Source organism: Crinia signifera, chromosome 9 (assembly GCF_055691185.1).
Source record: "Crinia signifera chromosome 9, ASM5569118v1, whole genome shotgun sequence".
Taxonomy (NCBI): Eukaryota; Metazoa; Chordata; class Amphibia; order Anura; family Myobatrachidae; genus Crinia; species Crinia signifera.
Window position 1 is genome coordinate 26,817,840 of NC_139225.1, and position 27,065 is coordinate 26,844,904.

The window sequence follows — 27,065 nt, forward strand, 5'->3', positions numbered from 1 at the left end:
TAAGAATTACATGGTAATATAGATTGATTAGAATTCTTCTGTGGAAACAGAAGCTGCAGGTGGACTCTGGCATGAGGGCTTGGTGGGCACCAACTTGGGGGGTTATTGTAGTTCATTCTTTCTGACAAATCCTTCTTAGATGGACAAAACCATGTGCACTGCGGGTGGGGCAGATGTAACTTGTGCAGAGAGAATTAGATTTGGGTGGGGTTTTTCTTCAAAGTGAGATTTATATTGCAGTGTAAAATCATGCAGTCAGTATTTTCCCTGCACAGAAACAAAAAAACTCACCCAAATCTAATTCTCTCTGCACGTGTTACATCTGCCCCCCTGAAGTGCACATGGTTTTGTCCATCTAAGAAGGATTTTGTCAGAAAGAATGAACTAGAATAAACCCCTTGGTGGGGTATTATCCACCTCTATACCGTGCAGCAGGTGGAAACCTCTTGAATGCTCTTGCCAAGGTCGGCTACAGTGACCTAGATTACTTAAAATCTAGAAAGTCATCCAGAAAAGTAATATCCAGAGTAAAAACCCGGGGGGGGGGGGGGGGGGGGGGGTGGAACTTGAGATACTCTATTGACATTATGTTATGTGAAGATTTGGGTTTAACTTAAAAGGTCGACAGTGTCAATAGGATGAGTAGGTGTTCAGGGTGAATTGGGCAATACAAAAAAGTACAGCTCTAATCCTACCCTCTTCCTGGTGCCTAACCGAAACCCTCCCCCTTGTGTCCAACCCTAATGCTGTGTACACACGGGGGAGATATATTGCTCAGCCATATATGGCTTAGCAATATATGGCTGAGCAATATATTGCTCAGTTTCTACTTCACATCAGCGACCAGAGATGGTCGCTGATGAAAAAGAAACTGCCGGGGGAGCCCGGCAGTGGTAATCAGCTGGTCGCAGGAGCATGTTCCTGCGACCAGCGATCACCACAGGGGCAAAAACGGGAGCGAGCTTCCGGCGATATATCGCCGGTGCACACTCCCATTGCGGGCAATATGGTCGCTCAGCGACCATATTTCCCGCGATTTTGCACTAAATCGCCCCCCGTGTGTACGCACCTTAACCTTCCCCCTACTTCCAACCTTTAGCCTCCACTAGTGCCCACCCTTACCCTCCCCTAGTGCCTAACCCTTACCCTCCCCCTACTGCCTAACCCTTACCCTCCCCCTAGTACCTAACCCTTACCCTCCCCCTAGTACCTAACCCTTACCCTCCCCCTAGTACCTAACCCTTACCCTCCCCCTAGTGCCTAACCCTTACCCTCCCCCTAGTACCTAACCCTTACCCTCCCCCTAGTACCTAACCCTTACCCTCCCCCTAGTACCTAACCCTACCCTCCCCCTAGTGCCTAACCCTTACCCTCCCCCTAGTACCTAACCCTTACCCTCCCCTAGTACCTAACCCTTACCCTCCCCCTATTGCCTAACCCTCCTCTTCCGCCAGCCTAACCTTCACTCAGGTGCTTAACCCTATCCCTCCCCTCCAGCTTTCTAACCCCTAACCCTACAAACCACGAAATACCATGAGTCTACTTTTTGACACAGTCAACCTTTGCCCCCCCCCATGGCTTATTCACAGAAGGCCACATCCAGCCACTCACCCACGGAACAGATGTCGGTGAAGTGGTCTTCCCCCTCCTCCGCATGTATGAGGTCGTTTTTACTCTTCTTAATGGTGGCTCTTTCAGAACTGCAACGAAGGATAAGCACATACATTATTTATTAGATTGCAGCGTGTTAGAAAATAATAACTTCCTGCAGGAAGAGTCCGTCCGTCACTTAGGTTGGGCAGAACGCGCACTCTATACATCCTGTCATCAGGCAGAAAATTAAAAGTGACTTGTTAAATTAAAACACCTCATATGTAGAGGAGACCTGTCAGTCACCGGCCAGCAGGACACCGCTCACAGCTCCGGGGAAGCCAAAATGCTGACTGACCACCAGCATAACCACTCGGGAAAAATGGGGAGCCCACCAGTAGCAGCTCCAGGTGTGGGGTTAAACCACAGTATGAAATTTAAATAGAGAAGCCACAACCACTGCCAACCAAAATGCTGCGTCATTGGCATTTGCAATGCACTGCAGCCCCACCACTGGATCTGCCACTGGACTCCACCAATCCCCAAAAACCGCTCCTGCTCCAAGTAAGAAGAAAAAATATCTTAGACTAGACGACGCCCTTTTCAGCTGTGGCCACACAGAATATCAAGTAAAAATGTTGGCTATTGTGGGATGTGTGGTGTGAGCGGTACTCGAAGGGGTACATTTACTAAAGCTTTTTAAAATGAAAAGATGTGATGTTGCCCATATCAACCAATCAGATTCTGTCTACCATTTCTCTATTGCATTCTAGAAAATGATAGAATTTGATTGGTTGCATCACTTGTTTGGTAAAAACAAATTTCATGTGTGGCTGTGCATGTATCTGCCTAAGAAATGCTACACTATAGTGATTTCCAGGAAGACACTGTTACGTTCTAATTTATAGATGGCATGCCAGTGGCGTAGCTTGGTTTGGGGTGCCCCCACCGTTATTGGGGGGGCGCCTCCCCCCCATTATAGCCGCAGGCTTACCTGTCTGCGCATCCCGGATCCCCTCCTAGCTTCAATTAATTCTATGCAAACTGACCACGATAAAATGGCAGCTCCCATATCGCAGACAGTTTCAGAGATCTGTGTGCTTATGGGGCGGCCATTTTATCGTGGTCCGTCTCCATAGAGTTGACTGAAGCCAGGAGGGGAGCCGGAACGCGCAGACAGGTAAGCCTGTGGGGGATGGGGGGGCGGGGGCATTACTATAGCACCGCAGCCCCCGGCGCCCCCACATGCACAGCGCCCCCCCCCCCCCCCCGCGACCGCGGGGGCTGCGGTGCTATAGTTACGCCACTGTGGCATGCGGTCCCTGGGGTGACAGTTACTAGGTCAACCACTAATGGTCGACAATGACGAGGTCGGCACCTAAGAATGGTCAACATACTATACCCTAGATCGACAGGCGCTCGACACAAGCTTAAGGTCGACATGGAAAAAAGTTTTTCACGATTTTTTTTTTTTAAAGGTGGTTTTACATACTTTACTAAGTGGGCATAGAGTAAAAATATAACAATGCCTGAAGCATGGCAAACGCCGCGAGCCATGCAAGGGGAGGCGGTGTCCATGTCGACATAGGGACTTATACGGTGTCCATGTCAACATAGGTGAACATAGAAACTAAAAATAAAATCTTGGAAAACTCACGTCAACCTTACCCATGTGGACAATGACCATGTCGACCTTAAGCTTGACCTTCTGTCAATGGCGACCTAGGGTATAATGTCGACCATTCTTAGGTGCCGACCTAGTCACTGTCGACCATTAGTGGTCGACCTAGTGACTGTCAACCTAGACATTGTCAACCATCTATACCGTAACCCTGCAGATACAGGCTCTGTACACACATAATACAGGCATGCTGCATATCATTTTAATCAGCAGAAGCCACTTATGCATCCAACTTTTGCAAACAAGACACTTCCTTGCGCAAAAATCAGAGTCACATGGAGGACAGATGTGTACTTACCATCTAACGGTGACTTTTCCTCAGCATTTTTGTCTTCTTCCGCCAGCATAACTTCCTCTGGACGACCGCAACAAAGGATTAGCGATAATCAACAAACATATGCATTATTATTATTATAAACATTTATTAGCATAGCGCCAGCATACTCCGTAGAGCTGTACAATCGTGACCAAACACAGTAATAAAACAAAACAGGGAAATGACAAACAACCAGCGGCAAGAGATTTTCACAGGTGATTCGGAAAAACACTGGCATCAAACAAAGCAAAAATGTAATAATAAAGGAACCCCCCTCCCCATTATACTGCCACCCGAATCTCACCTGCTTTAAAGATCCACTCAAGGTAGCCGTTGAGCTCGCGCTCAATCTGCTGCTGGCGTCTCAGTTTGAGGAAGGCGCGGCGATTCTCCACTCGTTCACGCTCCTTCGCAAATTCCCTGCAAGTAGGCAGAAAGTCTTAGATCAGGTATGTCCAAACTGTGGCCCTGCAGCTGTTGAGAAACTACACATCCCAGCATGCCTTGCCATAGTGTTAGCATTCCCTAATAATAAAACTGTGGCAAGTCATCAGTGCCGTTTCTAGAGGCGGACAAGCCGTGCAGCAGCCCGGGGCGCCGCACGGCTTGTCCGCCTCTGTTAAACAGCCAGGGCGCCCGGCAATGTTCCCTGTAAGGTGTGCGCTTGTGCGCGCGCACAAACATCGCCAACCCCGCGCACAAACATTTAATAGTGCGCACAAACTGTCCGCCGCCCGCCGCTCACTCCCCTGTCATTGTCTGTGCTGTAGATGGCTCCAGGCATGTCAGCTATGCGGTCGCGCAGGGTGCCGCCATATTGGAGCCTGGAGCCGGGAGCCAGCCAGCGTGTGCTCTGCCTCTGTGTATAAACTTTAAGTGCTGCGCCGGCGTCTGACGTCAGATGGAGACGCCGGCGCCGCACAGCGCGCATAAACCAGAAAGAGCTTCTCAGAGTCAGGACGGAGCCTTCCCGCATGCCTGCCCACCTTCCTAACCCAGTGCCCACCACATAGCATAAGGCACAGACAGAGCCCTACCACCCCAGACGGTATGTTTAGAAATAAACTCGTCCCCTGAAAATGTTGCACACTGACCCTAACACTATATATATATATATATATATATATATACACATGTGTGTGTGTGTGTGTGTGTGTGTGTGTGTGTGTGTGTGTGTATATATATATATATATATATATATATATATATATATATACATATGTGTGTATATAAACATATGTATTTATATATATGTCACTGTGGGGGCATATATTTCTGTCACTGTGGGGGCATATGTGTGGCGCTGTGGGGGCATATCTGGCACTGTGGGGGCATATATTTGTGGCACTGTGGGGGCATATATTTGTTGCACTGTGGGGGCATATGTGTGGCACTGTGGGGGCATATGTGTGGCACTGTGGGGGCATATATTTGTGGCGCTGTGGGGGCATATATTTGTGGCACTGTGGGGGCATATATTTGTGGCACTGTGGGGGCATATCTGGCACTGTGGGGGCATATTAGTAAACGGCATCAGTTGTGCGGCAGCGGCACATGGGGCATAATGTGTAATGGGCATTACGGTGTGGGGAGTATTGCGTAATTGCCATCACAGTGTGGGGTCTAATGGGCATCACGGTGTGCGGCGTAATGTGTAATTGTCATCATGGTGTGCGACATAATGTGTAATTGTCATCACGGTGTGCGGCGTAATATGTAATTGTCATCACAGTGTACGGCGTAATGTGTAATTGGCATCACGGATAAATAGTGTATAATGATTTAAGTAGCCTGTCATTGTTTGGCCTTGATCTGTGAGGCATACTAGGTCATTGTGTGGCCTTCAGCCCGCCAACTTAAGTGCGTGAGGACAATAACAATTCCTGCGGTAACCAATGTCTGGTCATGCAGGATGCAAAAGTGTGATGTAAGGTAATTGTTTTCCTGCTAGACCACGCCCTTATATTAAGCCACACCCCTTTTAAAATTACGCCACACCCCCTATTTCGGCGCGCGCAATTTATATGTTACCATGTTATGTATTGGGGGGGGGGCGCATTTTTATTTCTTCGCCCTGGGAGCTAAATTGTCTAGAAACGGCCCTGCAAGTCATGATGGGATTTGTAGTTTCACAGCAGCTGGAGGGACATTGTTTGGACATGCCTGTTTTAGATACTGAGATGAAGCTGTGCACGTCGCCGACCCATCTCATCTCCCGGGAGTCACAAATTATTTTTAGCCACTTTTGCGAGCGAGAAAAATTTCATTGAAGGTGTTTAATAAACGATGGTTTAGGGAAAAAATGTTAGGTTACAGGTAAATTCCCCGGGGTACAAATCTCTTATGCCATTGGTTAGTGGCGTCTCTAGGATCACAGCAAAACAAAGACTTTATCCCCGCCGGGCTGGCAGAATAAACGTGTGTTTATATGTGTAACTCTAGATCAGTTCAGCTGTGCGGCTTACAGTGTCTCACAATTGTGATTATTAAGAATTTCCACTAAAAATAGATAATTGCTGTTTTTGCAAAGCTAGATCCGAATCCTCCCCCATGGGCCGACCACAGCTGTCCTGCATTAGTGCTAAGTGGACGACTCAGGGGGGGGGGGGGGGGGGAATAAATGCTTTCTAGCAGTCATTTTATCCTCGTAAAGCTCACATATTGGGTAGCAGTGGGTATAATGGGCGGGGCCAGATATAATAGGACAAGGTCCAATGGGCAATGCCAGGGTTAATGATCAGGGACAGACGTTGTGGGCATGGCCAGATATATGAGACTAGGCCCAATGGGCAGTGCCAGGCTTAAGGATCAGGGACAAATCAGATATAATTGGACAAGGCCTAATGGGCAATGCCAGGCTTAATGATCAGGGTCAGACATGGTGGGCATGGCCATTTATAATAGGACATGGCCCAATGGACAATGCCAGGCTTAATGATCAGGGTCATCCATGGTGGGCAGGGCCAGATAAAATGGGACAAGGCACAATGGGCAATGCCAGGCTTAATGATCAGGGTCATCCATGGTGGGCAGGGCCAGATAAAATGGGACAAGGCCCAATGGGCAATGCCAGGCTTAATGACCAGGGCCAGACATGGCAGATATGGCCAGTAATGGGCCAAGGCCCAATGGGCAACGCCAGGCTTAATGATCAGGTCCAGACATGGTGGGCATGGCCATTTATAATAGGACATGGCCCAATGGACAATGCCAGGCTTAATGATCAGGTCATCCATGGTGGGTAAGGCCAGATAAAATGGGACTAGGCCCAATGGGCAGTGCCAGGCTTAAGGATCAGGGACAAACATGGTGGGTGTGGCCAGATATAATTGGACAAGGCCTAATGGACAATGCCATGCTTAATCATCAGGGGCAGACATGGTGGGCATGGCCATTTATAATAGGACATGGCCCAATGGGCAATGCCAGGCTTAATGATCAGGGACAGACATTGTGGGCATGGCCAGATATATGGGACTAGGCCCAATGGGCAGTGCCAGGCTTAAGGATCAGGGACAAACATGGTGGGTGTGGCCAGATAAAATGGGACAAGGCCCAATGGGCAATGCCAGGCTTAATGACCAGGGGCAGACATGACAGGTATGGCCAGTAATGGGCCAAGGCCCAATGGGCAACGCCAGGCTTAATGATCATGTCCAGACATGGTGGGCATGGCCATTGATAATAGGACATGGCCCAATGGACAATGCCAGGCTTAATGATCAGGGACAAACATGGTGTGTGTGGCCAGATATAATTGGACAAGGCCTAATGGGCAATGCCAGGCTTAATGATCAGGGCCAGACATGGTGGGCGTGTCCATTTATAATAGGACATGGCCCAATGGGCAATGCCAGGCTTAATGATCAGGGTCATCCATGGTGGGCAGGGTCAGATAAAATGGGACAAGGCCCAATGGGCAATGCCAGCCTTAATGATCAGGGTTATCCATGGTGGGCAGGGCCAGATAAATGACAATGGGACAAGGCCCAATGGGCAATGCCAGGCTTAATGACCAGGGCCAGACAATGCAGTTATGGCCAGTAATGGGTCAAGGCCCAATGGGCAACGCCAGGCTTAATGATCAGGTCCAGACATGGTGAGCATGGGCAGATATAATGGGACAAGCCCCAATGGACAATGCCTTAATGATCAAGGCCAGACACAATGGGCGTGGCCAAATATAATGGGTCAAAGCACAATAGGCATTGCCAGGCTTAATGATCAGGACCAGACATAATTAATGGAGGCAAATATAATGGTAATTACCAGGACAGACATAATCATCATGGCCATGTATAATGGGCAGGGCCAGACAAGGCATAATGGGTGGCGACTGGAAAAATAATCTGGGCCAGACATAGTTACATAGTAGGTGAGGCTGATTAAAGACTTGCGTCCATCTAGTTCAACCTATGTTTATAATAGTTTATCCCTTGTTGTATAGTATGTTCTGATATTTTAAAGACAGATTATGTTACTTAGTCGTACCCATGGATGTTTTTAACCAATAAATGTTTATCCAACCTTATTTTAAACGTATTTATAGTGTCTGCCGACACCACTTCTCCGGGAAGAGAGTTCCAAAGTGTGACTGCTCTGACTGTAAAGAATTTTTTTTCTTCTAGATGAACAAAATCTTTTTTTTTCTAATCTATACTCATGCCCTCACGTCCTAGATTCCTTTCTAGTAGAAAAAAGGGTGTTTGACAGTTCCTTATATTGGCCCCTAATATATTTATACATGTTGAGCATGTCCCCCCTTAAACGTCTCTTCTCTAGTGTAAATAGTCCAAAATTGCTTAATCTTTCCTCGTAGCTTAAATTCTCCATACCCCTAATAAGCTTTGTTGCTCTTCTTTGGATTTTTTTCTAATTCTATGATGCCCTTTTTATAGTGTGGGGCCCAGAATTGTACTCCATATTAGAGGTGTGGTCTAACCAATGATTTGTAGAGGCATAATTACTTTTGAGTCCCTAGTTTCCATGCCCCTTTTAATACATGCTAGAGTTTTGTTGGCCTTTTTTGTTGCTATATTACATTGAGCACTACACCCCAGTTTGTTGTCTATTTCAGTGGTTCCCAACCCTGGTTCTCAAGTACCTCCAACAGTGCATGTTTTGCAGGTCTCCACACAGAATCACAAGTGCTATAATTAGCTCCACCTGTGGATCTTTTCAAATGTGTCTGAATAATGAGTGCACCTGACGGGTGACCTGGAAAACGTGCACTGTTCGGGGTACTTGAGGACCAGGGTTGGGAAACACTGGTCAATTTGGACTCCTACTGTAGATCCTTTTCGAGTACTGAATTACCCAATTCATCCCCGCTTAGGTTATAACTAGCACACTGGTTATGTCTCCCAAGGTGCATGACCTTGCATTTGTCCACATTGAACCTCATCTTCCACTTTTTTGCCCACTCATCTAGATTGTCAAGATCATTTTGTAGCATGGTGATATCTTCTGATGATTTAATAACTCTGCTCAGTTTTGTATCGTCCAAAAGATGGATACATTGCTGAGTAACCCCATCCCAATAGCGTTAATAAAAATGTTAAATAAAATGGGCCCTAGAAGCGAACCCTGTGGCACTCCACTTAGTACTGGTATCATATTTCATACGGCACTGTTCACGACCACTCTTTGTTCTCTGTTACACAGCCAGTTCCCTACCCATCTACAGATATTTGCCCCTAATCCCAGGTCCTCCATTTTATTTATCAACCTCTTGTGCGGTGCTGTCTTGAAGGCTTTAGTAAAATGTAGGAAAATCACATCTACAGCATTTCCATGATTAAGGTTTTTGCTAACCTCTTCATAGAAACCAAGTAGATTAGTTTGGCATGAACGATTTTTCACAAACCCTTACTGGTTATTACTGAGTAAACTATGAAGGTCTAAATATTCCTGGATACCATCTCTTAAAAATCCTTCAAATAGTTTACCCACTATTGATGTTAAACTAACAGGTCTGTAATTAACGGGATCCTCCTTTTTGCCATTTTTGAATAATGGCACTACCTCTGCTATTCTCCAGTCTTTTGGTACCTTTCCTGATGATAGTGAATTATCAAAGATATAATGTAGAGGGGAAGATAATTCCTCCCTTAATTCCATTAGTACCCTAGGATGAATCCCCTATGGCCCAGGTGATTTATTTGTTTTGATTTTGCTGAGCCTCAATATTATTTCCTCGGTAGAGAAATCAATATTGAGGTCCGGCTTGTTCATCCCATTTGTGGTATGTGTGCGTTCCACAGTCTGCTCTCCCTTAGTAAACACTGATGAGAAGAACTAATTTAACAGTTCTGCTTTTCCCTTATCCTCCGTAAAACTTTTTCCAGTGATATCGGTTAGCGGGCCTATGTTGTCCTTAATTATACGTTTACTATTTATGTATTTGAAAAACTTCTTGGGGTTCGTTTTGCTTTCAATGGCTATGCACTCTTCATAATCCCTTTAAGCTACTTTGATTGCCCCTTGATTTTTTTGTATTTGGTGAACGCCTCCTCATTTAAGTTATTTTTATAGAATTTACTTATAGAATGCTCTTGTTTTATTGTTGATTGCTGACCTAACTTTTTTGTCCAACCATGGTGGCTTTTTTTTTATTGAATTTACCCTTTTTTACTTTAGGAATGTATTTAATAGTTAATGATTCAAGTACATTTTTTTGAGTATCCTACATTTCCTCAGCATTTCCCCCTTCAAAAACCGTTTCCCACACAATTATTTTTAGGGCTTCTCTGAATAATTCGAAGTTCGCTTTTCTGAAATTTAGTATTTTTGCCGATCCTTTTTGATGTAATTTACTGAAGTGGATTTCCAGTGAAACCATATTGTGGTCACTGTTCCCTAGATGTTCAATTACTTTTGTGTTTGAAACTAGATCAATGTTATTTGTTAATACCAAATCCAATAATGCCTTATTACGAGTTGGAGCTTCTACCATTTGTGTGATAAACTGGTCTTTAAGTAAGCTTAGGAACCCACTGCTTCTTGCTGTTTTACATGTTTCGTTTTTCCAATCAATAACAGGTCAATTAAAATCCCCCATAATTAATACCTGACCCTGATCTGAAGATTGTTTGATTTGGTTTAAAAGAAGAGACCTGTCCCTTTTGTTTATGTTCGGCAGTCTATAGCATAGAATAAAAATGTTGTTATTCGGTTTTTTGTTATTGTCAGTTATCTCTGCCCACACGGCCTCCGTGTAATCTTCCTCTGTACCTGTGCTCATTTCTTTCTCACATGATGTGAAGTTATTTTTTTACATATAGGCCTTTAATTCAGATATGATTGCAGTACAGATTTGTTTGGAAAATGGACAAAACCATGTTCACTGCAGGTGGGGCAGATGTAACATGTGCAGAGAGAGTTAGATTTGTGTGAGTTATTTTGTTTCTGTGCAGGGTAAATACTGGCTGCATTATTTTTACACTGCAATTTAGATTTCAGTTTCAACACACCCCACCCAAAGTTAACTCTCTCTACACATGTCTGCACATGGTTTTGCCCACTTTCCAAACAAATTTGTACTGCAATCAGATCTGAATAAGGACCATAGGCACACCCCCCCCCCGCCCTTTCTATTTTCCCTGTGTTTTCTGTAGAGTGTATATCCCTCTATGCTTAATGCCCAGTTGTGTGACTCGTTACACCATGTTTCTGTAATAATAATGTCATAATCATCCCTACTGATCACAGTTTCTAGTTCCCCGATTTTACCTGCTAAACTTCTTGCATTAGCCAGTAGGCATTTTAATTTATGTTTATTTTTAGTTGCATCCCTAACATTGGGGGAGATTCTCTATGCAAGAAATGCGGTAAAAACCCAGTTATCAGGGTTTTTACCGCATTTTGGGATGCTGTAAGCATCCCCCGCCGGGTTAACGCGGCGGGGGGCATCGCCAGAAAAATCTGGCGATGCCCCATAGAAGCCAATGGGCTTCTACCGCATCCCACCGCCGCCCCGCAACGACAGCCGCCACCCCGCACGGCCCCCCGCCGCCCCGCATCGCCCCCTCCTCCCTTACCTGTGTCCGGGCAGCACAGCGCAGTGCTACCCGGATCTTTGACCTCCTCCCTGCACTGATCCTCTTCCGGGTGCAGGGAGGAGGAGAGCCCGGTGCAGCAGCAGCAGCGCCGGGTGTGGGAGGGAGGGGGGAGCCGCCGGGACCTGCTGGGACCCGGCGACTCTCACCGCAAAGGACAGCTCTTAACGCAAGAGCTGTCCTTTGTTATCATTATCGCATATGTTAGAACATATGCGATAATTATAAATGCGATGGGCGGCGAAGGGGGGCGGAGATTCTTAGAGAATCTCCCCCATTGTGTTTAATTTCTCCTCTGGACTTATTTGTATTCCTTAGTAACATCCTCGTACCCACCTCCCCCTCAGTAGACTCTACAGCTCTCCCCACCATGCCGACCTATTTACAGTTTTGAAACTTCTTCCTATGTCTTTGACTCCTTCCCATACCCTAAGGTCATCATAATGGTGAAGGCCAGGTAAAGTGATTGGGAGTCACACATAATGGGCAGGACTAGACATAAAAGGTGGGTCCAGATATAATGGGTAAAGCCAGTCATCATGGGTGTAGCTAGAATAAATGGGTGGGACCAGAAATAATAGACAATAATAAGACAAGGCACACTGACATTGCCAGGAGCTGATAAATTAGGCAGGGCCAGACACAGTGGGCGGGGTTACAAACAATATTCAGATATAGATATAACGGTCAGGGAGAGATGGGTGGGGCCAGACATAACAGATGGCGTTAGACATAAAATAGTGGGGATATCTATAATGGGCAGGGTCTGACAGAATGGGCAGGGCCAGTGGGCGGTGCCAAGCTTAGGCATTTGCCTGAGTGAGACAGAGCAGCAAAAGAAAGGGGGCGGGGAGATAAATGAACAAAAACATCAGAGAATATTTTTCCATTTGGAATTTTTCAAAATGCAGTCCAAGTTAAAATGCATTAAATATGTCACCCACTATTGGCCACTCTCTCCTCAGCCAATAACGCCACTCGTTAGAGATTTAGGGGGTCTGAGAACTAAGCCTTGGAGAGAACTAAAGTAGAGACCGATAAAGTACCAGCCAACACTATTCTAACTGTCATGTTACAGACTGGGTTCTAAAATTGACAGTTAGGGGCTGGCTGGTTAGTATTTTATTGATCGCCAAGGGTTCGCTTTACTGCTTCCGGGAGGGAGAGCTCCACCAGGGTTGAATTACCCTAAAGCTAATGGCTGGTACTGTGGCAGGGGCGCAGTTTGGGAGGAGGGGGGACAATGACTGCTGTGTAGTGCAAACAATGGAATTAATCTTATTTAATCATAATCTCTTGTAAGATTGTTTGCCCCTTGGTAGAGAACACAAAGGGGGCTGACACGGGCAGTTCGGCACCACTATATATGAGTCAACTAATATATTTTATGGAAAGGTCAATAAGACAACACATTTGCTTTAATATTCCAAGTAAAAAAAAAAAAAAAATGATTCACAGGAATAGAAGGAAATGAAAGAGACCGAAAATAGATGAGGAACCTGGGGAGGGAGACAGAGATAAAAGGATAAAGGACCGTCGGACGTGTGTCACACTCTGCTCTCTCTGATGAATAATTTAGTCCGGGAGCTGTGGCGCATGGAGAGATCCTGCGCTTCACTGTTCACCCCCTGTCGGGCCCACTGATAGGTCATTCCGAGAGATGCCAGCAAACAAGTCTCCCTGGCGGGGGGTTATCTAACAACAATGCCCCATAGCTATAAGGATAGAGTATTGCCCGGCTGCATCTGTCTGATAAATCGGTGAATCAGGCGATAAGAGTAGCAATCGCGCTTATCGCTGGAGAAATGGGTGAAGATGATAAATAGCCTCCCCCCCCCCCCCCCCCCCGGTGTCTCCGCTAACCTCAATGTGTAATCCATCTCCCCAAACACTGAACGCATGACTATGACTCTTCTGATATAGGCCCTTATACTGGTTCACTCTCAGAGGCAAATTCCTTCTCAAATGGACAAAACCATGTACACTGCAGGTGGGGCAGATGTAAATTAGATTTGGGTGAGTTATTTTGTTTCTGTGCAGGGTAAATACTGACTGCTTTATTTTTACACTGCAATATAGATCTCACTTTGAAGTAAAACCCCACCCAAATCTAATTCTCTCTGCACAAGTAACATCTACCCCACCTGCAGTGCACATGGTTTTGTCCATTTGAGAAGGAATTTGCCTTTGCAAGTGAACCAGAATAACTGCCCTAGGGTAACGTCGCACGCAGAGGGGGTAATGTTCTTACAGCGCGTTCCACCCCCAACTCTGGGATACTTCTGCCGGCCATCTGCATCAGTTTACAGTAATAGGTGGTTGTGCTAGGGGTGTATATGTTCTCCAGATACAGAGCAGGCGGGATGTGTACCTAAGAATAAAGCGGAAGGTGTTAACACACCAGCTAATCAGCCGCTAACTGCCATTTTACAAACCCAGTTGGAACATTGACAGTTTAGAGCTGATTGGCTGCCGCGTTATCACCTTCCACTTTATCATCCGCCCCATATACATGTACATATTGCAGAGCAAAGTGAGGCACAAAAATAACAACACTGGATTTGTGGAGACCACATCACCCTGACCATTCAGATCAAGAGGTCGACCAACGACCAATCAAGAGGTCAACAGGGTCAAAAGGTCAACATGAAGATGGTTGACAGGGAGGGTTTTTTTTGCATCATTTTGTTTGTTTCACCACATCTGATCCATATTAGTGGAAAGGTGTACCACGAGGCCGCGCTTTGCTTGCCACGCTTTTGACAAGGACGTCCACGTGGGTGGTAGATGATAAAAAAAGTTGAAAAAAGGAATTTAAGAAAAAAAGTGCGTTGACCATCTGTGACAATTTATGTGATGATTATGGTCGTGTTAACCTTTTTTTAACCCGTCGATCTTAAGCACTGTCGACACGCAAAAACATTGACATTGGCAAAATGTCGACACAAGCAAACTGTTGACATGAAAAAAGCTCAACATGAGTTTCAACTTTTTTTTAAATTTGTTTTTGGGACCTTTTTATATTTTAACACCCACCAGGACTCTGATTGGGAATGGCGAAGTGTACCAAGCGATATACTGTGGCCCTTATTCAGATCTGATCGCAGTACAAATTTGTTCTCAAAATGGGCAAAACCATGTGCACTGCAGGGGGGGGGGGGGGGGGGGGGCAGATGTAACATGTATAGAGAGTTAGATTTGGGTGAGTTATTTTGTTTCTGTGCAGGGTAAATACTGGCTGCATTATTTTTTCACTGTAATTTAGATTTCAGTTTCAACACACCCCCACCCAAATCTAACTCTCTCTGCACATGTTACATCTGCCCCACCTGTAGTGCACATGGTTTTGCCCATTTTCAGAACAAATTTGTACTGCAATCAGATCTGAATAAGGGCCACATTGACAGGTGTCCACATCATCACAAAAGAAATGTAAAAAAAGTAACGTTCTCATGTGTCAACATTTTTCATGTCAACAGTTTGCTTGTATTGTCAATGTCGATCTTTTGCCAGTCAAACTTGTGGTGTCGACTTATTGACTATCGACGTAGACAATGTAGACCTTTCTATCATTGCTCCCTGCCTTAGCACCAGAGCTTGCACTTCACAGACGGAAGAGGAGTGAACTTGCTGTTACACCCCCCCCCCCCCCCCCACCCCATGTATGTCCCCTAGGTTCCTGCCAATAGGCGCACTGTGGTATTGTCAGCAATAGATCATGTATTAGGGAAGGAAGGCGCAACATGATGCAATGTGAGGATTTCAGATCTAGTTGTACCATAGGTGGCGCTGTGCTGATCTCAGAACAGAAGACAGACACGGGTTCCAATGCTACTCACCCTGACAGGACCCCCAGGACCAGGTTCAGCATGAAGAAGGAGCCAACAATGATAAGAGGGATGAAATACAGCCAGTTCCACATTGCTCCCACGGCGTCATTCGTCTGTGACACACAAAGATAGAGGTTAATTGATATAGGGATACATCCGGTCAGACACTGCGGTGCGAGTACAGCTGCAGATACAGTGGTTCACAACCCCCCCTCACCCACTGCTTTCCCCGGACAATACAATACATGCACCATCTGTCCCGTCTGCCCCGAATAAAGGTGCCCCATTCCAGTGCCTACATAGGCCAACCCTGTATACTGTAATCATGCTGCATACTGTAGAGTGATCAGTCATAAGCCCATCAGTAACACTGACACGTGTCCGTCTGTTACCGCGGACAGTCACTCATTATTGATGTCTGACGCACTGGCGCAGAGTAATGTGTCTGTCCTCCTGAGTTCCTCGCCTTCAGTATTACACACGGCAGCATGAGAATAATGGGGAGAAACCGTGTTCTGCTCCCCGACTGCTGGATTAACAACCATTGGCCATCACCAGCTACATGTTACATGAGATCTGAACTTGGAAAAAGATACAAAGTAGCCAATCAGATAAGGCACCAACTGCCACACTGGAGGGGGCGGGGCAGGGAGGCAGGGACCTTATCCTCGTGGCAATATCAAGACAGTATCCCAGATAGAATTGGCCAGTTTAGTAAATGCAGAATCTCGCTCTCTCTAAGTTGAAAATGTCTAGGCCAACCCCAAAAGGTTGACATAAGCAAACGGTTGGCGTGGAAACGGATGACACATGAGTTTTTCACATTTCTGTGTCAATGTTTACACGTGCTGCACTCAGCCACTTTATTGTTACCAATCGGAGCCGATGTGCAAAAAAAAAAAAAAAAAGTAGACGTTTCATGTGACCATAGTGTGTGGACCTATTGACTGTAGACTTAGACATTGACCCTGATTCAGGTTGGCTTATAAAGAGCGGGGTCCAATGTGTGGGTCTGTACATGCGTAACGGTGGAAATACGCATGTGCAGACCAGCAGTGCGAATGCCTTTGGCGAGTAATAGACTTGCCGAAACCAGTGGTGTTTTTTACCTATGGGCTGCAGCTCCCCCCCCCCCCCCCCCCCCCCCCAAATCCACCACTGTTCTCTGCCTATGAAGCCATATGCAGTCCGTGAGACTGCTCTGGCTTCCATGCGACTGGCAGTGACTTCCTATTGTGACCTGCCAGTCACTCAAGGCAGTCCCATCCCTCCAGGATGCCTCTGTGCGCAAATGCCCGGCAGCCTCCAAAACTGGTTCTGCATATGCACAGTATCGCGGATGACACTGCGCATGCGCCGGACCCGGGAACCTGATTAAGCCTCCAGGGGCTGCTGCAAAGGCAGCCCATGGAGGCTTGGTCCATCGCATGCGCAGTATGTATGTAGTTACTGTGCATGCACTGGCCCTGTGCAGGGGACCGGCAGCGGGGAGCACGGCAGCAGAGGGGGCATTGCGGCAGCCCCTCTCCTCCGGAAGGCTAAGAGCCACCAATGGCTGAGACCTTCGCACACCAGACAGGCAGACAGGGGGCGGGCAGAAGCTGGAGTCTGGGGACACCCAATGTTTCCTAGATGTTTCCATAAAAAAGGTGAATGCGCTCAGAAAACCGCTGGGTATCCCTATGTGAACGCAGACATGCCGTAGCCTGCTCGGGGGCAGGCGGCTGACATCACAGGAGGTCAGCCGCCAGCCCTGTCTGACTTGTATTTGAGAACAGGTGGCACAATCACCCTTCTTTGAATGATTTTTTCCACCCGTACACTTGCATGTGAATGGATTTGTGAGCGTATGTTTGGAAAGGGGGAGAGCGTTCGCAAGCACAGCAGGTGGCGTTTACCCACTCGCTGAGCGGACGAATTTACACTGCTTAACGACCCAACGTGAATCAGGCCCATTGTCAGTGCTGCTGCGATTAACATTACACCCTTTCACGCCCACATCCCAACCAAGAGAGAGCTGCTCATTTATGGCACAGTACCGGCAAGACCGTCGCAAATGGTGACGCAACATTTAGGGGCGTTGCAAACATAAGCGGCAGCGCAGAGATGGACCCAGCAGCGTGTAACTGTTCCGTTACTTTGTTACGTATGACCGTTTCCTGCCTTCTGTGCTATCTAGCCAAGTATTCATATCAGTACCAGCCAATAAGCTAATAACTGTCATTTTTCAAACCAAGCCTGTAACATGGCAGTTAGGATCTGGTTGGCTAGTACTTTATCACTGCCCACTGTATCTCTCTCCAAAGCTTAGTACATAGGGCCTATTTCAGAACCGAATGTTGTCGCATTTATCAGACGACCACACATGCACATGGTAGGCAGTGGCCGTCCTTGAGATCACAACCATCGCTGGCTGTACGCAAGATGATTGACAGGCGATGGGCATTTGCGGGCGTAATGCTGGACGTTGATTGCTCCATAAAACGCAGGCGGGGCGACGTGGGAGGACTTTACCAGAAAGCTAGGCTCCGAAAACTCGCATCAGTGACTTTAATCTGGGAGAACTATTGCAAACACTGGGACTCAGGACAGAGAGCACTGGGTAATACGGTCAGACCCGGATCAGCTGATAAATGGCAGTGTCACAGCGCGCAGCAGAAATGTCCATTACTCAGCAGGATTAATGTGTCGGCATATGACGGGTGGAAGCTGCGCAGCCATTGTTAGAGGTGTCAGACGCTTTCTGGATGCTAAATTGGGGACAAGCTGAAAATATGAAATGTTCCTGATTTACTAGTAAATTATGCTGTAATGACACTTACTGTAACAAGTGACGTGTGCCGCAATTTAGGATGTATTTTACTCACACCCTTACACTACCCAACAGTCACACGTGCTATATATAGGGAGAAAATAAGTCATAGGGCGGAAGGCAGCACAGAGTATATCAGGAGATAAGTGATGTGTGGGTGAGGACAGGGCTGCATGTGACTGGGGCAGTGGCATGATGTGAGGAGGGGAATGGGGGCAGCAGGAAGCCACAGACTGATAGTTATATAGTGGGAGGAGCAGGGTGCCCAGCAGCACAGAGTATATCAGGAGATGAGTGATGTGTGGGTGAGAACAGGGCTGCATGTAACAGGGGGCAGTGACATGATGTGAGGAGGGGAATGGGGGCAGCAGGAAGCCACAGACTGAGAGTTATATGGTGGGAGGAGCCAGGTCCCCAGCAGCACAGAGTATATCAGGAGATGAGTAATGTGTCAGTAGGGACAGGGCTGCATGTGACAGGGGCAGTGACATGATGTGAGCTGAGCAGGAAGCAGGAAGCCACAGACTGAGAGTTATATAGTGGTAGGAGCAGGGTCCTTAGCAGCACAGAGTATATCAGGAGATGATAACATGTCAGTGAGGACAGGGCTGCATGTGACAGGGCAGTGATATGATGTGAGGAGGGGAATGGAGGCAGCAGGATGCCACAAATTGAGAGTTATATAGAGTAGGGATCGATCCAACACCAACACACTTGTATTAATCAGACTGGGCCATCGCATTTAGGGGCCCATTTATTAACGATGGCATTTACAATGCGAGATGGGTGGAATATTACCGCCCAGAATCGCATTGCAAAATGTGATCCTATCGCTGGGATGTATTATCCCACATGTGCAGGGACAGGACTCCGAAAGGAGCCCGTCCCTGCGATGTGCTGATGTGCAGTTAGCGCTGCCCCCCGATTGGCTACAATGGGCTACCGCCATCTCAGAGGTGATACATCAGCCAGCTTTGCATCCCCCATAGTAACCTATGGGGCATGCGGATTGTGGCGGTGCAGGGGGAATCACAGCAGAAAACGGAAATTCTTGCTGTGGTCCTTCCTGATACATTCGGGTGATACTTAATATTTGCAGCTAACCCTCGAAAATGGGTGTTTTCGAGAATTTGGCTGCAAATATTAAATGATAAATGAGCCCTTTAGGTGCCAGGCGGTTTTTGGTTGCTTCAGCCTCTATACATTCCTCCACAGAGTTACAAGAACACAAGGCACCGCTCTGATGTACTCCGGAGTGTCTCGCATCCAGCTTTAATAATTGAACGTTCCTGCACAGTGCATTACAGAGATGCTCTGAGGATTATAAAGGAGCCGCTGCGTGTATTCCATTAACACATCCCCACCTTCAGAGCAACACAAAAGCTAATCAGGTGGATGATGCATGATTAACTTGTAATAGTAAGTAATGAGCAGGACGACACTGACTAACAGAACCAGCTGGGTGATTGCTCCATTCCGGCTCTAGCATGGGAACAGTAAAGTATTACTAAGCATTTGGGCTGGATGGGAGAGATGGCCACCTGTTGCCCAATACTGGTTACAAGGATTAGTTCTGCTCATGTCGGAGGACCGGAAAGAGGAGTCCGGTGGCGCGGGATGTGTTGGCGAAAAGCTGACATTGCCCCGGTTCAGGGCCAGATTTCCCAATAGACACGTGAGGCACGTGCCTATGGGTGGCACCTGCTGGGGGTGGCACAGCATCTCCCCTTCTCGCAGGGTCCGCAAATTGCGGGAGGGGGTGTCGCGGGGGTATCCATGAATCGCAAAAGGGAGGGGGTCATGGGGGGCACAAAATGCTGAAGGGGGGGCGAAACGCGAAGGGCTACTGCTCCATATTCTAGCAGCTCTATGGCAGCGGCTGTGGAAGTGACTGGAGACATCTCCAGCACTGGGGAGGAGGAGAGGACAGGACGCCAGCCACGTCAGCAGATACGGAGGGGGGGGGGGCATCAGCAGGTACACAGGGGGGGGGGGGGCACAATGTTGTGCCTATGGGCGGCCTGCTACTTAAATCCGGACCTGCCCCGGTTAAATCATACTTGCCTACTTCTGGCCTGCCCCCTCTGGCAGGCGGCAATCTGGTGTACAAGGTGCTGGTGGGTAAGGGGCCGTGACAGAAGTGGGTGGTGAAAGGGCCACATCCCCGCTATACAATGGTGTGATTTATGGCATCATAAAGCAGGGGGCGGAGCCGCTACGATGGGAATTGGGCGGTGCTAGATTGCTGTGGGCAGGTTCAGGAAAACTTGACTACTATTCCAGGTATCTGGGAGAGCCAGGATCCATTTGGGAGCCCCCTGTACATTCCGGGAGAACAGGGCATGTACGAGTGATGTGGTTAAAAAACAACTAGCAGCCCCTTCACAACTACCATTTATGGTCTATAGCAGGCATGTCCAAAGTCAGGCCCGGGGGCCAATTGCGGCCCGTGCTGTCATTTCAAGTGGCCCGCAGCCTCCAGCTGGGAGCGGGCAGAGCATCAGATGTGGGAAGCACAGCACAGGACACTAAAGGTGGGACAATGAATGGAGGCACTGATGGACATTAAGAAAAGGGGGGCAGGCTGGGGGACAGAGTGAATGGGTGCAGAGTGGGGAGCATACATTGAATGGGGGACATACAGTGAAGGAGGAGCAGGCTAGGGGACATACAGTGAATGGGGGCAGGCTGGGGGAAATACAGTGGGGGACCATTCTGATGTGATTAATGATTCAAAGAATGTCAGGCTGAATGGTCGGCCCCCACCAGGGCCGGACTGGCCATCTGGCACTTCTGGCAAATGCCAGAAGGGCCGATGGCCTTGTGGGCCGATTTTGTGCAGCCAGACTTAGCTGCATCCCGCCAGCTGCACAACAATAGCCCCGCAGCTCAAGTCACCGAGAGCAGAGCACACAGATGACCAGGAAAGGAGAGGAGAGGACGCTGAGGATGCACCACCCCCCACCCCCGTCAGTAGCAGCACGTCCTGCTTCCCGCAGCAGCAGCTCTTCTACGTATTATCCCCCCGCCTCCCATCACCCGCAGACTCCCTGTATGTGAGCAGCGGCAGCCCCAGCGCCTGACACACCGCACATCTGCAGGAGCTGCACGCCCCGGAGATGCTGCTGGATGCCGCCCCGCAGTTCACCACCCTGGGTGTGGGCACCTTTGCCCAGCACTACCATGCCACCATCACACAGTGGTGCAGGTAGGGCGACCCCCTAGGAGGATAGACCCCACTGCAGAGAGCTAGACCTGGGGTGGGTGCCCCATAGGGAGGCTGCTAAACAATAACACCTTGTCTGCCAGGTGGGAGAGAGGGGTGAGTGCAGGGGTACTACTATATAAGGTGATTGGCAATAATGCAGTGGGTATACTCTGGTATACTCTGGCTGGCAGCAGGGGTGATGTAGTTATATCCACGTATATAACAGCATTGTAATTACTATTTGACATTTTCTTATTATTATTTTGCTTTGTTAGTACATGGTCAAATATTTTTGTGCATACTGCTGCTGCAGAACATTTTCCAGCTGCTATATAGTCCTCTATGTTTATTCCAGTCTTCTCCAGTGGTTTATTATATAAATCGTAACTGGACAAAAATGAATTGCCTTTGTTTATTTTTTATATATAGCATATTGTGTAATGGGCATCACGGTGTGTTCCATAATGTGTAATGGGCAGTGTAAGGCCTCCTTTTTGTGATGTCACACCTCCTTTCCATGATTCCACACCCCCTTTACGGTGCGCGGCTTTGCCGCGCAATGGTCCCGCCTACTTCAGGTGGGCCTGTGTGATCAAAATGCCAGGACCTATTTCTGGTCCCAGTCCGGCCCTGGCCCCCACACATTTACACTTCATCAAATCTGGCCCTCGTCACAAAAAGTTTGGACACCCCTGGTCTATAGGGTCTACGTAAGCCTTGGAGATAGATAAAGTGGTTGGAGGTAAGTCCGAGGCTTCATACATAGGGGCAATTGGATTCAGAATTGCTTGTTGAGCAGCTATGGTGGGGGTCTGCACATAGGCCCTAATGCACAGGTGCAGGCCCCCGTAGCAAGCTCCTTTGGCAAGTTCCAATTCGCAACCGAAAAGAAAGTCCTGGGCTTTCTTTTGGCTGCAAAACAGAGGAAACAACATTCCATGGTAAGTAACATGTGAGCAGATGCACATCTGCTTGCAGCGTGGCGAGGGTATACCGGTGGCGGGGGGGGGGACATCACTGGTGTTGTTCCAGGAGAGTGGTAGAGGGTGTCCTAGCAATTCTAGTACTAAACACACCCGCTGGCAGCGTGGCCACACCCACGAGAAGCAGCCACGCCCCATCGCTGTAATGTTGGGTACACACCAGGACGACAAGGGTCCGATCCCATCAATCTAGATCCAATTCCGACCGATTGGATGTAGATTGTGTGGTGATTGGGCCCTTTTCTGTCCTGGCGTGGACCGATACCGATCCGATGCGCGGTCCCGCGGGTCGTCGGTCGTTATTCAGATCCTACCTGCAGCAGGTAGGATCTGGAAACGACCATACTCCAGGGTGTGGGTCGCCATCAGATTGGACCTGCTTACGGTGTACATCGTGAGCGGGTCGTGCCCCCCACGTCATCGCGAGCGGCTCGGAAGAAACACTGATGACCCGCTCACATCGTGCACCGTGAGCGGGTCGTCCTGGTGTGTACCCCACATTAGTGTCAGTGAATGCAACACGCCCTGTGGAATGCGGGTGGGACTTGGCTGCATGGGGAATAGTTATGGGTTGTCCCGGTTGTGTATCACAGGCAATAGAATCCCCATGGTTCTGCTGCAAGGCAATGGCTCTCACATCAGCCTTATTATTATCTATAGACTTCGTTAGTGTTTTTCTAACAGTATAATATGAAATGCTCCTTTACGGCATTTCCCTCCTCTCTCCCGTGGCTCGGTCCTGGATACCTCGGAGCCATGAGCAATAAATGCCCAGTACCTACTGCCTATCGGTGCCATACAGTCCCAGCTACAACAATTCTCATTTATTTCAAGCTAAGGGGAAATGAAATACATTTAAATGCTTCAGTACACAATCTGGTATTTTACTAATTAAAAAAAATATTAACATAACCTTTCCATAGCTGCTCGCAGAACCTGAGGCTCATATCCCGGCACTTCATATGTTTTATACTTTGCAATATTGTCCTTTGAGGATCTTAATACACAGCGAAAAAACAAAAATGCAGATTTATGAGACTGGACAGGACCGGGGTAGGGAGGACGCAATCCGCATATCCACTCGCAACTGTGCGGACAGGAAGTTGGCGTTTGGGGTGTGCACCTGCCGTTCTCTGGGACTGGGAGTCTCAGACAAACGCTGACGTGCCTCAGCATTTAAAAGGAGGGTCTGTGACATCAGTGCTGGCCTCCATCAGGCGACCCGTATGCATGTGCAGCCATTCGATTATCGAATGGATTGTGAATTCGAACAACTCTGAATGAGGCCCTATATCGTTTGCTTTGGAGTGCAGTGGAAATTGGGATGACAGTCTCAACGTCTTCCTTTGCACGGATGTCTCGCCCATGCTGCTAAATCGCAGCTATGCGATCGGCTCTGAATCAGGCCTATAGTGAGAGCAGAAGATTCAACCAGTCCAGCGCCAAACGGCGGCCAAGCTCATCGGTAATCAGCCAGTCTGCTCTTTTAACGATAAATATTGAGGTCTTCATTGAAGTCGCAATACACTAAAATATATTGTTTTTGTCAGCTATAAAGTGAAGATGATTCATGACAATATTGTTAGTAAAAGCAGAGATGTGTCAGGAAGCGTCACCTCCTTACTGTGCCCTGCGTGAGCTGCATTGTGCTCGCTAGTACGGGGATTGTCTATCGGTGCTGTATAATAAGTGCGTGTGACGGCACCCTGCGGCCTGTTCTAGATCACTATGTATAATAGATGCCACTTTCATTCCTGCTCGGCTGCATCCAGCTCTTCTCTAAGCAGAAACAATCCCAGCTCCTGCCCTGGGTGGCTGGATTAAAGGGCCCATTCATTGTATGGCTGCGTACGCGCCGCCGATAGAATTATGCATTAAGACGCATATCTAAAGCACGTTAGTGGATGGCAAAACTATCGTAAAAAATCAGTCTAATTATTTGAGAGTCATGTCATTTGTAACCATGGAGAACATATCTGGGTTTTTAGGTGGGTATAGCCTGCTCCATTTCAGTGGGCCAAGCGTAGACCATTTCAGTGGGCCCGGCATGCATCAACATAGCTGAATATTTATATATCTAGGTATATGTCACTCAGACTATACAGGTAAGAGTGCAACTTTACAAGTATGTTCAGGCCACAAAATTGTGTTCAACGCTGAATGAGGCCCCAAAGTTCCAAAATACACAATGGCCCCACTGTAGTCATTTTTCACTGGATGCATACGGTGTCTTGCAGGTGGCCCCTCTCCTGAGAGAAACAGGAGAGGGAACCTCTCCCTGCACTGTACATAACACTGTCCTTCACCAGCCGTACCTGACAGGAAATGGTTAAACAGGTGCGACCCCTCTCAGAGCTCCTAGGTGTTCCCCTCACCTGCGGCTTTGCAGGTACAGTATCACCGGGCTCATTCCCGTAACCTAACAATCCCTCCTCTGATGGAGAAGCATCGTTCAATAATCATCCTCTGCCAGGAAGGCCTGGTAACTCCCGGCCCATAAATGATGAATGAATTGGCAGACATAATCTGCCGCCTGGTCTGTCCTGACTCCAAACGCTACGCAGGCAGCCTCTCATTTACCCTCGCCTCAGGAGTGGGGGTGGTAAAATGACGGTGTGACAACTTCACGGTACCTAAATCCTCACCCGATCCAGTCATACACCATCCAAAGTGAAGGGACAGGCAGCGGAACAATGGTCCTGATTCAGACATGGTCTCACAGTTGCTAATTTGCTAAATAATATATTTTAGTAATCTTAAAAATAAAAAAAGTTACCTCCCCCACCAGAGTGTAATCCCACCCCGTGCATGCCTGCGAATCAGTGATGTAAATTCATCCCAGTTGCCCGGAGGCAAGACACATGTTAGTGCCCCGTCCCAATGCAAACCTCCCAAATGTCCTGTTTTTCACGGGACCGTCCCGGTTTTTTTGTCTCTGTCCCTGCACTCACTGCTGCCTGCAGGTCGCCGCTGTGCATATCTAATGAGCGGGAACCCGGCGCAGTGCATATGTAATGAGCTGGTCCCCGCTCATTAGATATGCATAGGCGGGGACCCGCTCATTATATATGCACTACGCCAGGTCCCCGCTCATTAGATATGCACGAGCGGCGACCCGCAGCATACAATAAGTGGGTCCCGTTTGTGTTGGGGCTCGATAGGGCACTTAGTCTGACCCACTGGACTGGAAGCCTCCCGCCAGACTCCCATCTCTGTAGGCAATGGGACTTCCGCCACCGCTGCGAATTGATGTACACGGCTTGCAAAATCTTTGCAGCCTCCCGAATACCAGCAGATTCATGCGCAAGATGCTCACTACCGAATTAATTTCCACTGTGTGTGTAGTCTGTTTGAAGCCCAGGACTCACCAGGCAGCTGAGATAGAAACCGGCTGATTAGGGCCGGAGCAGATGTCACATGACTTCCACTCAAACACCTGGGCACGTCTGCGTTTTTCCATGACAGTCTAAGAAAATGGATAGTTGCCAGGTTTCTGTCAAGCTACTTGCATAGTTTATCGATAATCGCCTGGCCTGCGAATTCGCAGGTGTGCGGTCTGAATCAGGCCTAATGTGCAAACAGACGGCAGGAGAAACAAGACCAATTTATTTTGGTAACCATTTCTGTCAGAACCTCCTTCCATGAGGTCAAAGGCAACAAGTGCAGCAACATAATTAGATCCAGGACCGGTCGCTCGGTTATCACCCTTGTTGCCACTAAATTGATTGATTGCAAACAAGATAATGCCGCGCCACAATGTATTTATCAATAATCAGCCTTATTGCCCAGATTAACAAGCTAGATTTAAGATGTAAAATCAGCAGACCCTTCTCAAACAACCAAAGAAAAGAGCAAAAAAGATTAACATCCCAGTACCAGATGTGTGACCTCTAACATGTCTAGCATAACACATTTAATCATCTTACAATAAATAAACCTGAAATGAAGACTCGGAGACTTAGATTTGGCAGAAACTGGTATCTGATTTATTCAAAAAATTTTAAGCTAAATTATTTCTTATTAATTAATTAAAGGTGGTACAAAAAGAACGGCTAATTAACTTAGCTCCACCCCACAACTAGCATACGTAATGAAGCCTACCCTATCAAGCAGTATCCGCTCAACCCACTGCATTGAGTACCCAGCCAGGTGGGTTCGCTGTCCCCGAACGGTTGATTCAGCGAAGGCCTAAGTCAATGAGAGGTGAGCGCACTGAAAACAGACCATATCCGCGGCATCATCACTTAATGAAGACTTAAATCCTTTAACCTGCCATTCTTTCCCGCCTATCAGCCAACGCGATCAACACACACCCACCAATAATCCAACCAAGGGGAGGGAGGGGGGTAAAAGTTCTCCTGGGAAAAAAAAAGAGGAAGACTCCTCCTTTTCCTGTTCCTTTATCCAGCTAACTCTGCCTTTCTCTGTCACCTTATTGGCTCACCAAGTCACATGTTTCCCACATGTTACCTATTGCAGTAATTACGTTGTTCATACAGTATGCCTTAGCTTGGTTGTACCCTGTGGTACCAGCTGCATGGCAGTATTAATTATCACGATTCGCGGATTTTCAGGAGGAGGAGCGGGC

At 47.7% G+C, this 27,065-nt stretch overlaps 1 protein-coding gene across 1 annotated transcript in view; it reads right to left on the reverse strand.

Moving 5' to 3' along the window:
- Nucleotides 1-27,065, reverse strand: part of CACNA1B (calcium voltage-gated channel subunit alpha1 B) — a 235,649-nt gene that overhangs the window by 95,740 nt on the left and 112,844 nt on the right. The window contains exons 7-10 of the mRNA XM_083158627.1: nt 15,484-15,587; nt 3,892-4,007; nt 3,566-3,626; nt 1,612-1,700 (exon numbers count right to left, since the gene is read on the reverse strand). Coding sequence (XP_083014753.1) covers nt 1,612-1,700; nt 3,566-3,626; nt 3,892-4,007; nt 15,484-15,587 — 370 coding nt within the window. The remainder of the gene's footprint in view (nt 1-1,611; nt 1,701-3,565; nt 3,627-3,891; nt 4,008-15,483; nt 15,588-27,065) is intronic.